General features: G+C 38.4%; 1 protein-coding gene across 1 annotated transcript; it reads left to right on the top strand.

Moving 5' to 3' along the window:
- The first annotated feature begins 7,370 nt into the window (after positions 1–7,370).
- On the top strand, positions 7,371–8,111 carry LOC138881412 (uncharacterized). Its single transcript, XM_070161634.1, has one exon. The coding sequence runs from the start codon at positions 7,371–7,373 to the stop codon at positions 8,109–8,111; it is 741 nt and encodes a 246-aa protein (XP_070017735.1).
- The last annotated feature ends 8,332 nt before the right edge of the window (positions 8,112–16,443 follow it).

Genomic DNA, 16,443 nt, shown 5'->3' with positions numbered 1-16,443 from the left:
CCGAGGGTGTTGATAAGTGATGGAGGAATACGCTTTTGCAACAAATTATTGAAAAATGTTCTAGCAAAATATGGTGTAAGACACAAGGTTGCTACTGCATATCACCCTCAAACGAGTGGTCAAGTTGAAGTGTCAAACAGGGAGGTAAAACAGATTTTGGAGAAAACTGTGAGCGCAAATAGGAAAGATTGGTCCGGTAAGTTAGAAGATGCATTGTGGGCTTACCGAACTGCATACAAGACTCCAATAGGTACTTCTCCATACAGGTTGGTTTATGGAAAAGCATGTCATTTGCCTGTTGAGATAGAACATAAAGCTTATTGGGCAATCAAAAAGCTAAATATGAATATGGACTTAGCTGGAGAAAAAAGACTGCTACAACTCAATGAACTTGATGAGTTTCGGTTGCATGCTTATGAAAATGCCAAGTTATATAAAGAAAAGACCAAGAAGTGGCACGACAAACACATCCAACATCGTGAGTTTGAGCCGGGTCAAGAAGTTCTCTTGTTCAACTCAAGGCTAAAGCTTTTTCCTGGAAAGCTTAAGTTCCGTTGGGCAGGCCCTTTTGTTGTAGTAAGTGTAACTCCTCATGGAACAGTTGAATTGCGAAACATTAATTCAACAGGCACGTTCTTGGTAAATGGTCAACGAATTAAACACTATTGGGGCGGTGACATTTAACGTCACAAAACCTCAGTAGTTTTAACTGATGTATAATGCAATATGGCATCGTGCCGCGACATAAAACAGAGCGCTGGTTGGGAGGCAACCCAACAATTGTGGTATTTGTGAATATATAATTTTTTTATATACTAATAAATACAGGTGAACAAGGGCAGATGCTATGGGTTATTTATAAAAAAAATAAAATAAAAATCCGGGTGTAACTGAAACGCGCGAAGTATCGCGCGAACTATATAGTTCGCGCACCATTCTGCCTGAGAGCACTAAACGCGCGAAGTATCGCGCGAACTATATAGTTCGCGCGATACTTCGCGCGCCTGGACGATCCTATAAGACTGGAACTTTTCAAGCGTTTTATGTTCTGTTTTGTGTTTGTTTTATTTTGTTGTTTCTTTTATTTTAGTAAGATAAATAGATAATACCCCTTCCCCTTCCATTAAAACCAAACCCAAAACCCCCAAAACACAATCATCTCTTCCAAACCAACAAAAAACCCCTAACTTTCATAACTTCAAGCACTCATCTCATATCTCAAAATACTTAGGGTTTCTTCCCTAAAATATTAGCAGCTTCACCCCACCTCACGAATTCTAACAAGGTATGAACCCTAGTTTTAGTTTTCTTTAGCTTTATGATTTTCTCTTGCTATTTTCAGATTTTAAGTTTCTTGTTGAATGTTAAGCTATTAATATAGTTGTATCTTGTTATTTGGGTTTCAAACTTGGTAAAATATATTGTGGGGCTAGTTTGTTGTAAGTGTGGGGTGTGTAGTACTTGAATTGGGTGATGAATGAACTTTTGTGGGAAGCCATTGTTGCAAGACCATTAGAAAAAAGCTGTGAGAGCCTACTGCCCACAAGGTGTTTGTGGAAAAGCCTCAATGAGCATGATTATGTAGTTATGACCAATTTTGCGTGTGAAGTCTGAGTAACCGCAGCAAGTCATAATAGTTTTGTTGTGCTGAGTTAATATGTCCACGTTTTGCAGGTATTATGGCACCAACGAAAAAGCACCAAGCCACAGGTCCATCATCAAGCCGCCAAAGGGCTGCTCCAGCGTGCTCTTGTGACAACATCAAATTTGTCTCTTTTGAGGCTCATAACTATTTTATAGCAAAGGCGGTTAAGAAGGCAATTGCGAAAAGGGGCATCAATATCAACAAGGTCAAGGAACGATGCCCCCACATGTTCAATGAGTTGATGGAGCGGGGGTTGCAAGCTTTCATTGACGAGCCAGGGGAGGCTAATGAAATGGTGGTACGAGAATTCTATGCCAATCTACCCGAGCACGTCCACCAGGTGGTCACAGTGCGCCAGAAGGAGGTAGATGCCTCCATTGAGGCGATACGTGCAGCTTATCAACTGCTCGGCCCTCTGCTCGAGAACTCGGACTTCTATGAATATGGGCGCCATCCAACCGATGCCAAGTGGGAGCGTTTCTTTGATGAAATTTGTGAACCAGGGAAAACGGTAGAATGGCTAGAATTTGGAGAGAAGTTCCATTCAGCCGTCTTAACTCAAGAGGCGAAGTGTTGGCTGTAAGTGATCAACAGTCGACTTATTCCCTCCACAAATACTACAGAGGTGAATGGACCCCGGGCTGCGTTGATTTGGTGTTTCATCAAGGGCCTTCCCTTCGACATGGCCAAAGTGATACATGACGAGATGTTCATCGGATGTCCCCAACGCTAGTATGGTTTCTTTTTCCCTTCTTTGGTGACTAGACTTTGCAGGAATGTGCAGGTGCCTGAAAACATTCGTGTGGATGGGCTGGTAAGAATAAGCCACAAGATAAGACCTGGCTCGAACACCATGGAGGCAGCCCCAGCAGCAGAGATAGGTAGAGAGAATGAAAGTGGTTCGAACGCTTCGGAGGAGGAAGAGCATATGGATGTGGAGGGAGAAGCACTGGCTCAAGCACCCAGAAGATCAACTGCAGCACTATCACGTGCAGCATCCTCTTTAAGAAGTGCCAGAGTATCGATATCCACCACATTGGAACAAGAGGTGGCTGATATATGCACTTCTATGCATGATTTGAACACTCGTGTGGACACAATAGCTGACCGACAAGTCAAGTCGGAAAAGAAGTTCATGGGTTGGCTGCGAGCTTTGGGGCGTGCGTGCAACGTGAATCCCTAAACTGTGTCCGATCAAGAGTGACTCCTCAGGGAAGTACTTCTGCTTCATCTCTTGTTTATAATGAAAGACATGGGGACATGTCTCGCTTTAAGTGTGGGGTGGAAGGATGGTAGTAATTATTAGTAATTATTATGGATTTTTAGGTTGTTTAAATTGTTTTGGATTGTTGGAATGTTTTGGTGGTGTGGTACAATATATAATATTTTGGGATTGTGTGATTATTTCACTTTTGTTTTTAAATGTTTTGGTGATTTAGTATTGTTAGTAATTGTAGTATTGTTGGAGTAATTGTTTTTAAATATATAATTTTTTTTAATAGTTATATTGGCGCGGCCCGATGACGGATTCTTTTAGATAGGAGTTCTTGAGGGACTGAGTTATTGAAAACAACAAAAAGATTTTTGTTTTTATGTTTTTTTATTATTTTTAGGTAGTATAACAAATCCCCCTTGGTTTTTCTTTAAGCCACGGTTCTTTTCCAAGGGTTTATGTTGAATCGAGCATATGTAGTGGGTCTAATATTTTTTTTAACGGAGTTTTTAGCTCCAAGAATGAATTTTTTGTTTTTTTTTTTTAAATAAAGGGATGCAAGCTATAGAAGAGAACCTATAGCGTTGACACACATGAACACAATAGACCCTAGAGTGTAACGCTTAGTCCTAATTGTTGAATCTTACTGAAAGTGCCTTAATTTGTATGTTTGTACTGAATTGAATGCTCGTAATGGAGCGTCTTGATGAGCTGATATGGAATGAGTCATAGGTCATGTGTGGTGAGTATTTTTGTAGTCCATGTATTGTACTTGTGTCTAGAACTTGCCCGGTATGTGAGTTGAAGCGAAATTTGAGGTGATGCTCGGTTTGAAAAATGATGTTAGGATTTCTTTGACCTTTTTGAGCTTAATTGCTTATTAAAAAATAAAATTTGTCCCTAGTTAACCCTTTTGAGCCTTCAGACTTTTAGTTTGGCACCCGCATTACAAGCCTATACCCTTTTGTTCTTAATTGACATTGTTTTGATCCGTTTACCTCTTAAAGCACTTTAATTGTGAGAAGAGAGCTGAAAGAAGTAAGAAGGAAATAAGTGTGGGGTGGCATTTGAGTGGAACCAATAAAAGGATGAAAGGTGCACTTATGTTGTAAACAAATACACCACTAGCAGAAATTGAGTGAAAAATTTGGAGCTAAGAATTTTGGTCTAGCTAGTGGGAATAAATTAATAGAGTGCTTAAAAAAAAAGGTGTATATGTGGGATGGCATTGTGTATAAATGAGAAGTGGGTTGAAGAATTTATGCTGAAAAGTGTTCGTGTGATGTGTTAAAGTGCTTAGGGGTTGAGTCACTATTCCTAAATACATCCTACCCGTCCCTTAGCCCACATTACAACTATGAAAAAGTCCTAATTGATTTTGGATCGAGCTAGCCTACATTAGTAGAGATTTACATTAAGGACAAGCTTATGGTACCAATTGCATGCATGTGACCTCTTTTGTGAGATTGAGTGATTTCCTTGATATATGTGGGCATATGAATTGAATGTGATGGATTGAACTCAGTTTTGTTGATATAATTGTGAGGACATATGATTCGTGACAGAAAAGCAAGTCTTGACTTCTATATAGAGTACTTTGAGGAAGTGTGAATATTGCATGGCACTTGAGGGTCGACTTTGAGGCTAGGATTGTTCACTACTAAGCGTAATACATGTACATTGTTCTAGGTGTAAGGCGTTAAGGGAAAGAGTTGAGTAAAGAATTCTCTAGTTGATTGCTCGAGAACTAGCAATGAATTAAGTGTGGGGTATTGATAATAGGCGAAATCTGGGTGATTTAGCTATTGTTTATGCTTCTGCTTGATTATATTCCAATGTCATATTATGGATAATTGATGGAAAAACAGGCTCTACTCAAAAGTTGTATACCTTGCAGGATGAGAAGCCTAATGATGCTTTCAAGAGGAGATTGGAATGATTTATGAGCAAGAACAACCCCTAGGAGTCGAGTGTGTGCAAGGACGAGACGGAAAAAATGGACAAAATCGAGCTACTGAAGCACGCGAACTATCGCGCGAAGTTTGTGAAACTTCGCGCAATAGTTCGCGAATGTTTCTGCCTGGAAGCCAAGAGAAGCGCGCGAACTTTTAAACTTCGCGCGATAGTTCGCGCGGGTCTTATCTGGAGAAGACTTTATTTAGGGGTAAAATCGGAATTCTTTCTTAAATCCCACTCAACTTACATAAAGCAAGAACTCCATTATGGACAAGATCAGATTTTAGAGAAAGAGTTTTAGAGAGAGGAACTTTTTGAGGAGCTTCATCTTGGAGCTAAGAAAGGAGAAGAAGAACAACATCTTGGAGCAAGGATTCAAAGAGTTCTTCTAAACTTTCTTCTATTTGTTTGTTTATATTATGTTTAAGACTTTTATTGTTGATTTTTGTATGATTATGAGTAGCTAAAAAACTCTAGTATTCTTGGGTCATGGATGTTAGATGATCTTGTTGTTTGAAGCTTAGATTGAAGATCTTGAATCTATCGTTATGGGTTGTTTATTTGATTCTGCTTCTAATTATTTTACTGCGTAGCTAACAGTGAAATATTATTTACGAATCTTGAATTAAACTTGAAAAGGGAAATTCTTGGTTGCATATAGAATCAAATAGAGCAAGATCCAGATCTCGGGCATCGGGTGAAAGAATTTGCAATTAAGATAGACATATACTTAATTGCCTTGTTTGGTTGAAAAATAGGAGTTGTAAATGCATTCTTGCTAATATTAATACCATAGACATATAGGTATTAGTTTAACTTGAATAGATGCATAAGAACTCGAAAGATTCTTATGAATATTATTAACCCTATAATCAATAACCCGGATAATTCAATAAATCAATCTTAAGCTAAAATAGTAGCATGATCTCTAGCAAGTCCATGACCCGGGAATATATTTACCCAAATTGTTATCAAAATATTGTGAAATTGGTGTAGTAATTTTGTGTTGAATTATTGTTTAATTACTAGGTAAATTATAAAATGGTTTTTTATATATTTTATTATAATTTAGCTTGAATTGATAATTGTTTGAGTCTACAGCAGTCGAGAAGTTGATCACAATTCCTCGTGGGAACGATACTCTACTTACTACTATATTATTTGTCGATCGCGTACACTTGCGTGAGTGTTTTGGTCGCAACAAAGCGTCTATAAGGTACAAGATCAAAGAGTGTATTACATCCGTCCACCAGGAATATGGGTGTACTATTACCAAAAGAAAGGCATATCTCGGGCGCAAACGTGCATTTGAAATTATTTATGGTGACTGGGATAAGTCATTTGCATCTTTACCCAGGTACATGTCCACATTGAAATACTTTAACCCTGGGATTGTTGTTGAATGGAAGCTTGAGTGGAGTGCAGGAATAGCGGAATATATAATCAAATACGTGTTCTGGACATTTAAACCTGCAATTGATGGTTTTGTGCATTGTCGTCCGGTAATTTCTATAGACGGTACGCATGTCTATGGAAAGTATATATGCGGATGTGGATGCCCTCACAAGGGATCCTGACGAAATTCGGACAGCAATGTGGGTTGAGTCTAGACCAATAGTGCTGGCAAAGGGCATGTTTTTTCCTGATAAAGCTCACCTAACAAGGGCTGCGAAAATGTACAGCGTAAGAGAGTGTCGTGATATGATGGTATGGGATTCAAGTCCGGATGTATACAAGGTTGTTTGTCGTAGATGGTTTATGGGTTGTAATTGGATGTTGTGCGAGCAAGAAGGAAATAGGGTTGTGGAAAGTGGGTAAATATATTGGCACCCACAATTGTGAAATGGACACATTCAATGGAAATCACTTCAACTTAGATGTTGACTTGATTTCTCTTCAACTGATTCCTCACATTGAAGCGTCCATAAGGTACAAAATCAAAGAGTGTATTATATCCGTCCACCAGAAATATGGGTGTACTATTATCAAAAGAAAGTCATATCTCGGGCGCAAACGTGCATTTGAAATTATTTATAGTTACCGGGATAAGTCATTTGCATCCCTCTCCAGGTACATGGCCGCATTGAAACACCTTAACCCTGGGATTGTTGTTGAATGGAAGCATGAGCGGAGTGCAGGAATAGCGGAATATATAATCAAATACGTGTTCTGGACATTTAAACCTGCAATTGATGGTTTTGTGCATTGTCGTCCGGTAATTTCTATAGACGGTACGCATGTCTATGGAAAGTATATATGCGGATGTGGATGCCCTCACAAGGGATCCTGACGAAATTCGGACAGCAATGTGGGTTGAGTCTAGACCAATAGTGCTGGCAAAGGGCATGTTTTTTCCTGATAAAGCTTGCCTAACAAGGGCTGCGAAAATGTACAGCGTAAGAGAGTGTCGTGATATGATGGTATGGGATTCAAGTCCGAATGTATACAAGGTTGTTTGTCGTAGATGGTTTATGGGTTGTAATTGGATGTTGTGCGAGCAAGAAGGAAATAGGGTTGTGGAAAGTGGGTAAATATATTGGCACCCACAATTGTGAAATGGACACATTCAATGGAAATCACTTCAACTTAGATGTTGGCTTGATTTCTCTTCAACTGATTCCTCACATTGAAGCGTCCATAAGGTACAAGATCAAAGAGTGTATTATATCCGTCCACCAGAAATATGGGTGTACTATTATCAAAAGAAAGGCATATCTCGGGCGCAAACGTGCATTTGAAATTATTTATAGTTACTGGGATAAGTCATTTGCATCCCTCTCCAGGTACATGGCCGCATTGAAACACTTTAACCCTGGGATTGTTGTTGAATGGAAGCATGAGCGGAGTGTAGGAATATCGGAATATATATTCATATACGTGTTCTGGGCATTTAAACCAGCGATTGATGGTTTTGTGCATTTCCGTCTGGTAATTTCCATAGACAGTACTTATGTCTATGAAAAGTGTGATATTAAGTTGTTGAATGACGTTGCAATAGATGCCAATGGACAAATATTTCCACTAGCTTTTACCATTTATGCCAATGAAAGCCAAGAGACGTGGACGCTATCTTTGAACCACTTGAAGCAACCCGTTGTCAAACACCATTCAGGTATTTGTCTAATATATGATCGGCATGGTGGTATATTAAGTTTTGTAGAGCATTTGCCTGAATGGCATGAACCCTATGCATACCACTGTTACTGTGCGAGGCACCTGAAGGCCAATTTCAAAAAGAAATATCCCAACAAGGACTTGCATGATTTAATATGGATGGCTGCAATTGATCCCCAGTAGTACAAATTCAGGAGGCGCATGGAATCGATCTGGCAATTAGACGAAAGAGCATATCATTGGTTGATACGACATGAGCTTCACAAGTGGATATTGCATGTGGATGGTGGCAGACGATGGGGAACCCTAACTACAAATATGTCGGAGTCTTTCAACGGGTTATTGAAGTCTGCATGTGGATTGTCTGTCACTGCCTTGGTGTGGATGTCATTCAAACAGATAGCAGAGAGGTTTGTTGAAAGGCATAGAGGTGCATTGGAATTGATAGATAGGGGTGTTGAATTTATGTCTACCAATAAAAAAAATTGAGAAATACAGGAGGCGAGCACATTGGCATTTATTGTTACAATATGATCACGACCGGGGTATTTTTGAAGTTCGCACCGCTATCCATCAACACCGGGGGAATAATGTACACACCATATATGAAGCCAGCAGGTTGTGTTCTTGTGGGAACTGGTCCATCTACGACATGTCGTACTCACATGCCATCAAGTGCTTTCAATATACAGGTTTAGGGCCAACCAACCATGTTGATAGGAAATAAAGTGTTGCTCCATACTTAAACACATATATTAGACAGTTGCAGCCAGTGGGTGCTGAGCATTATTGGCTGCCGGAACCATTTAAAATGGTGTGTAACAAAGACTATTTGCGTAAGCTACAAGTGCAAAAAAGAACGCGTATACAGAACCAAATGGATGTTGGTGATACCGTTTATGCGTGTAAATGTGGCATATGATCGCAAACAGGACACGACCGTCGTAAATGTCCTTCAGCTGATTTGGGTGGCGGTGGTAATCCAGCTCCTGGTGGAAGTTCATCTAATGTTCCCAACTATCAAGGATACACGTAGTGTTTTATTTTCGTAATGTAGTTGTAATAGTGTATGTACTTGTTTATGTTGCAAGATGTATCAAATAAAATTGTGTTTCCATTGTTGTTAAATTTTATTGATATTTAACATTTTTCAGTTGAATAAATTAATGAATTTCTCCCCCCATTCATATAATCAAAAATAGTATTGGATTAAAAAATGGAAAACTTTTACGTTCACTTTCGAATTTCACTCTAAAATTATTAGAAAACTACACTGTCAGAGGAGGAAGATGTTTGATAATATGTGAATATATATAGCGCGGTTAAATACTATATTATGTGTGTTGTCTTGTCGATCTGGAAAGCTGCCCGCCTACGAAAAAGATGTTTTGTATACGAAAGAATCTTTAACATGTGAAGCATAGTGTGGTTAAATACTACATTATGTGTGAGCATATATAACGCGGTTAAATACTACATTTTGTGTGTTGTTTTGTCGATCTGGAAAGTTGCCCACCTGCGAAAAAGTTATTTTGTATCCGAAAGAATCTTTAACATGCGAAGCATAGCACGGTTAAATACTACATTATTTGTGAGCATAACGCGGTTAAATACTATATTATGTGTGTTGCCTTGAATTTTCGGGCGCATTCTAGTTATTTTCTGCTTTTAACCATAACAAAAAATAAAATTTTCCATAAAAGCATGGGGTTTTTTTTCGCTTTAACAAATGTCTGAGCGCATTTATGTACTAATGTGCCAATGTGGGAAACGTTGTATGTTGGCGGACTGTTGGGATGATGGTCAAGTTGGGCACAGATACTGGATATGAAAAAACAGGTTTGGAGGCAACAACGGAAATTTTTGCAATCTTGATATATGGTTTGATGAACCCTGTAAGTATGAATGTTACAAAAAATCTTTGCAGTATTATCATGATTTGACCAAAAAACAGTGGGAATATGAACAAGAATATAAAAGAGAAATTGTGGAGTTGAAGGAGAAAGTAAAAGAAGCAGAAGAAGAAAAAAAATAAGTTGGAAAAGAAATTTAAGTGGTTGGAGCAGAGAATAATAGGTGGTCGTGACTAACAATGACATGTATGTGTTGAGTGTAGTATTTTATCTTTATGTTTCCCGTGTCATGTGTTTTCAGTAGTTGTACTGAATTTAAATTATGTTAAATTGCTATATTTGTATTTGTGTTGTAGTATTAAAATAAAGAAGAAACGGAAAAATAAAGGCATAATGCGCATATAATGTAAACATAAAAAATTATTGTTATTATTTACATAAAATACAAAAAAAAAACAATGTGTCCCACAGTTGTGTGCTTCAATGCAGCCATTGGCCTGAGGCGCATCCCATCCCGTCCAGATACACTATCAGGATCATCCTCATCACGTCGCCTCTTTATCACAGGATGTGTTGCAGCATGATCGTCAGTAGTGTTGGCAGGATCGATAGAAGCGGTCATCGGTCCATCAGCAACCAACAGAAGAATAAGTCAGCTCAGTATATGAAAACATATATTAGTTATGTACGTGTTAAGTCAAAAAAATTTAAAAATTATCTTACCATGGTCTCGTCGGGCTCCTGAATATAAGAATCCGTCGCATCCTGGTCAGCATCGCACAAGGTGACCTTCGTGACGGGTGGGGATGAAGCCTTAATAAGAAAATTGTAAATTTATTTATGGTGAATCAATGAGATAAAAACAAATATAAATTTAATAGTAATACAAACATACATGCGCCTATGAAAGATCCTCAACACCCGTCGACCACATCTCAGGTCGGCCGATCCTCAGCAGCGGTCGATGGGCCTGAAAAGTACTACTCCTAATCAACTCCGGCAATGCTCGTGCCCATGATCAACAACGGATCTGACAGGGTCACCTGCAATGCTGCTGTAGTGAACAGCAGCTGAAGGCTGAATGACGGCATGTTGTTGTGATGCTCGTCTGGCTAATGGAGGTCAACCAGCAGATCAGCTCCAACATCCTCAAATGGTGCCTCAATGCCCCCTTGCTGGGGACCACCTCCTCGCCGGCCCCCACAACTCTGTAAGACAGCCCTGCCTTGTGGGGCACCCCTACCTCGTGGGACAGCCCTGCCTCGTGCTCCCCTACCTCGTGGGATAGGCCTACCTCGATGGTAGTGCTCTGGCGCCACTTAACTAGGGACATGCACTAAGCGCTCGTCCTCTCAGGCTCGCTGCAGTGTCCGAGCAGCCATCTATGTAACCTGCCGTCCATACTCGTGAAAAATGGCCGCTCCCTCGCTGGCATACTGCCGCATCTGTAGTCCCAACTGGTGGAATAAATGTAGGCCAATAGCCTGCACATCGTATAAAATATAAATTACGGAACGCTAGGTCATATTTATAAGTAAGAATACCAAATAACATACATGTGCCTCGTGCCCCCCCCCCCCCCCCCCGCGCGTATGGAACGTACTAACCGCCAGCTCGATGAATGGGATTCCCGATGAAAAGTCAGGTAACGCCGCGGTACCAGCCCAAATAATCAGGCTTAATATCCGGCCGACTCGATGAAAGGGGGCAGAATCAGGTCAAATCGTCGGTCCCAAGTAAATATCTTCTCTACTAGCCATGCCAAATATACGTCGTCCACCTGGAACGATCATCCCGCTGGTAATGTGTGGTCTGCCAGGTGGGCGGTGTCAGTACGAGCTACGGACGGGCAAACTGGCGAAGTACCCGCTCAGTGGAATGATGCTCCACAATATCAGGAAAGATCAACGGGACGGAAGAGCCCATTATAAGTCGGTCGGTCGAGCAATAACTGGGCAAGCCAGCTGTCAACGTGTCGCTGTATGGCGTCAAGATTAACTATTAAGTAAGAATAGAAAACGTAAGTATACGCAACACATGTGAAGCTATGACAAATAAACTTAGATATACATTTACCTGTGCGCCCTCCAGAAAATCCAAGATATCCCTGCACAAGGAGAGATTATGCCGAGCCTCATACTCGTGCGTATGTCCCCACCAGAGAACTGATCACAACCTACTCCGCACTACTATTGAGTAGTGAGAGAGGGTCGGAGTAGCTTTTACCCAATTTATGGTCGGGATCAATTTCCACAGAGAGCTAGAATTTGGAATCGAGTATATATCTAGTGTAGGGTTGCGTATGTGTTCCAAATTACACTTCTACTCATTTTTGGGGTTTTTTTTTTTTTACTTCTACTATTATCAAAATATAAATGGTAAATGCAACTAGATTAAGCTAAGAGTTAAACTAAAAAGGGTTGTTTAAATGGTTTAAAAGGCACTAGGGTAATGACTTTCACCTAGGTGGTTAATTGACGGGTAATTGAATCTAAAACACGATTGACATAATTGGGGAGTAAGATATAACTGTTCTAGGGTTCAAGTCTAGTAGCACCAAGATATCCTGAATTCTTCTGTGTTAGTTTTATTATTTTACATGTTAGTTTTATAATTTTATATGTTTGTTTGTAAATTAAATAATTAATTTTTTATAATTATGCAATATTTAATTATTAAATATTCACATATAGGTTCCAGACTCGATATTTGTGGCCCAGTAGTACCAATTATATATTGACTATAATTGAACAGAGATTGTGTTTGATCTATAAGTTATTTTAACGTATTTTTTGAGTATAAGAGATACTTAAACTACAGGAAAACTATGCTAAAAGGCACTACATTTTACTACGTTAAAAGGCATTACATTTTACTACCCAAAAAAGGGCACTATATTACTAGTCTTTAAGCAAATAAATAATATAAGCTAGATAAAAAATAACAAATACATTTAATCACAAAACATTCACGAAAATCCATATACAACAGTAAAAAAAACTTATTAGCATTTTTTTAACAAATAATAATGATTTCTCAATTTTTACATATTTTTTTAGCACACTAATATCCAGTCCGGATAAAAATAATATACTAGTTTAATCGCAAAAAAAAATACAAAACAACATAGAACACATGTAAAACAACTAATATGCATTTTTTTGTACGAGTTTCGACAAAAATTAAATGGGAATACCTCGATTTATATTTTTTGGAAAGTTGAAGAATTGGAAATTTTAGTCCGAAACGAGCAATCATAACGAGAGAAGACCTTAACTAGGACGTGGAACTAACACTCTATACTTTTTATGGGACGGGTGGGGTCCACTCGAATTTTTTATCTCGTTAACGGGGGACCATTGCTGGTTCAATTTTAAATTGGGGGGGGGGGGGGATTCTGGTTTGACGTGGGTGAAGGGAAGGGGACGGGCATATGAAGAGGCAAAACGTGATTTTGGCTACGTTTTATATTAACGTCCAATCAGACGGGATAAAACGTAGCTTGAAAATGCTTTGAAACGCGCTTTATCTTAACTTCCGTTAAAGGTAAAACATGGTTGGAAAGAAGGTTTTATATGCTTTGTCATTATGTTTTTTTTTCACCTATTTTTGTATTTTGAGTCCAAAAGACCCACAATTGGGTTCGGGACTCGTTTTAACACAAGTAGAAAATAACTCTACCTAGATCCAATCAAGCCATTCTTCAATTTAGAAGATTTTAAGACTGAAGAATAACCCATTAAAGACAATGAAATGAAGTCTGCTAAACTTCAAGAACATGTTCAGTCGCAAATAATCTTACAAATAAGCAGTGCAGGCTTTTTTCTTTTTTTACATAAAACGAGAAATCACAATGAAAAATAAAAAAAGCTAAAGATCCAAATCGAAACAGTTGAAGACAACAGTGAAAACATGAAGATTTGATAGATCACCATCTTTTAGTACTTTCTACATATGGGTTGAAGCTTTGATGAATTACTTCCGACCAGAGTTGCGGAAACTGGTATTAGAAGGGCCTCTCTTGTGATAATTTCCTCTTCCTGCATTAGGCCTTTTTGTATATTTCTTGTTTCCAGTATTTGCTGTTTTAGCCGTTGAAGTTCCAAATACATTCCAAAGATCCCACGCCGTTGAAGCCACACTTGTTACTGTGTTTAATATATCAAGCATCTTTTCAAATTTCTCCCTTCTTTCCTCCGATAATGAATTATTATTGTCCTGAGTAGTACTGTTTGGATTTGTTTGCTCTTGCAATAATGTCTCGTACATGTAAAGCAAAGAACAAGCCTCGGAAAAAGCAGGGAGAGGAAGCTGAGATGATATTGTGTTTTGGAATGGCAAGTATTGAGATGGTAAACCGGCGAGAAGTTGCAACACCATTTCTGGATCTGGTATAGGATTGTCAATCGCTGCTAGAGAATCGGCTGTGGACTTCAATTGTTTGATATAGACCTCTATGGTTTCATGATCTCCCTTTCTCGTGCCATGAAATTGCATCTTGAGTTGAGCTCGCCTCACTTGATCTTGAGCTGAAATCGTTTCATCTTTTTCCTGCAACTCAGTATTGGGCGTAAAGTTGGAGGAACTATCGGTTTTCTCTAATGGAAGACTCATTGTTGGTTCTAAACGAGTGGACTCGCTAGTATACTTCGCTGTTGGTTTACCCTTTAAGATTGAAAGTCCTCAAGATTCCATTTGGTCAAGTGGACATGTGTTGATCTGTGATTGGATAGTTAGAAATAGTACTCCCTCCTTTTAATTTATCTTAGGCCTTTATCTTATGTAACGGTGTTTGAGTGCAAAGAAATATTTTTTTTCGCATTTAAAAAATATTCTTAAGATGTGTGACCCTAAACATGACATGATATATTTAGCTATAAAATGTGTTTCTAAGAAAAATAAAAAAGTTCAAAACTAAAAATTTCTGCATATGTAAATTGTTATTTTTTGTTACATAGTAAAAGAAAGTGTAATATAGATGAAGTTACTACAATAAACTTAGCAAAAACAAATTGGCAGTGTACGCATATAAAGTATAAAAGGACATGCAGAAAATGGGGATTGAACGATGACATTTAATACTATTATGCATTCTTTTTTTTTAATCAATTAAAATAGTACGAGGAGATGTAATTTATTATTGTCCGTTACTGGCTGGCCTGCACTGACGACTAATTTGGTTGGTTGATGAAAAAGTCGACAGGCATACTTAGCTGAAAGAGTGTCGAGAAGCACAGAGAATATCTACTTTTGCCGTGCCCAAAATTTTCTTTGCTTGTGATGTTTTCTTTGCTCTGTGTTCTAAACTTTGACACTATCGCTATTTTGACGAAATTTGATTAGATTCCCTGAAATATCATTTTTCTCTTTTTAACAAGGCAAGTCCATTCATGATGAAATAAATGAGAGCAGAGCTTTGCTTGTTGAATCAACCATCCTTAGTGGGCGTTTGGACATAACAATCGCAAAATTCCAAAAAAAAAATGAAAAAAAAATTCAAATGAAAATAGTCTTTGAAAATTAGAGTTGTGTTTGGACATTAATATAAATTTGGGTTGTTTTTGAAGTTTTGTAAGTGATCTGTGTAAAAATTTTGAAAAACAGTTTTTTGAAGTTTTTCAAATCTTCGAAAAAATCCAAAATACATCTTCAAGTGAATTTTGGAAATTTAATAACCAAACGCTCATTTCGAAAAAAAGAAAAAAAAAATCAAAAAAAAGTAAAAAATTTCTTATGTCCAAATGGGCTCTTAATAACCTTTCGGAGAAAATGATCAACATGGATTTGGTAAATATAGGGACAACCAACCAAAAGGGATGAAGCTCCCCTCTAGTATAGAAGTAAGACATTTGTGTTAGAATGAGGAGTCCCTCTTGTTCATTTTAACCGTCGTGGTTACTAAAAATAATTAGTCCAAAATATTTATCATTTTTCTCTCATTTATCCTTAGTACTAATTATTCTTGAAAGTAAAAGGAAGTTTTACATGGTATAACTAAATTATACTGTCACGATTCGGATTTTCCACTCTCGGGAGTCGTGATGGCGTCTACTAGTGAAAGCTAGGCAAGCCAATCATTTAAATTTTTTACCTTTTTCCCATTTTTAATCCTTTAGCAATGTGCTGGTAAGTGTCTAGCCTAACCTCGGCGAAGTAGTGACGAGGCTAGGACCAGACTACCAAATAAACTTGTGCAGTTAAATCATATACAGCGGAAAATAAAAGCAAAACTTGACAATTAAAGATAGGAAGGGGAAATCATGTTGTGGGGGACAACAAATAGCAACAGCAACCAACAGTTAAATGTACAGAACACTGTAACTCAATTATCAATAGAAATCAGGAAAATCAAAGACAAGTGCACGGCATCACCCTTCATGCATTTACCTTACATAATCATGGCACGGAATGATCCTTCGTGCATTAACACTCGTATCATGGCACAAAATTGTACATCATGCGGCACGGCATCACCCTTCGTGCTTTAACACTCTCTCACAAAAATCATACACTGCATCACCCTTCGTGCTTTACACTCTTCCTCACAAAAATCATACACGGCATCACCTTTCGCGCTTTAACACTCTTCATCACCCAAATAACAATCACAAAGTTATAAGGGCAAGGGAGTCAACAAATTCACAATAAAATCCGGGCAAGGA

This window comes from Nicotiana sylvestris, chromosome 11 (assembly GCF_000393655.2).
Source record: "Nicotiana sylvestris chromosome 11, ASM39365v2, whole genome shotgun sequence".
NCBI lineage: Eukaryota > Viridiplantae > Streptophyta > Magnoliopsida > Solanales > Solanaceae > Nicotiana > Nicotiana sylvestris.
Note: the sequence above shows the minus strand (reverse complement) of the source record. Positions and strands in the feature narration are given on the sequence as shown.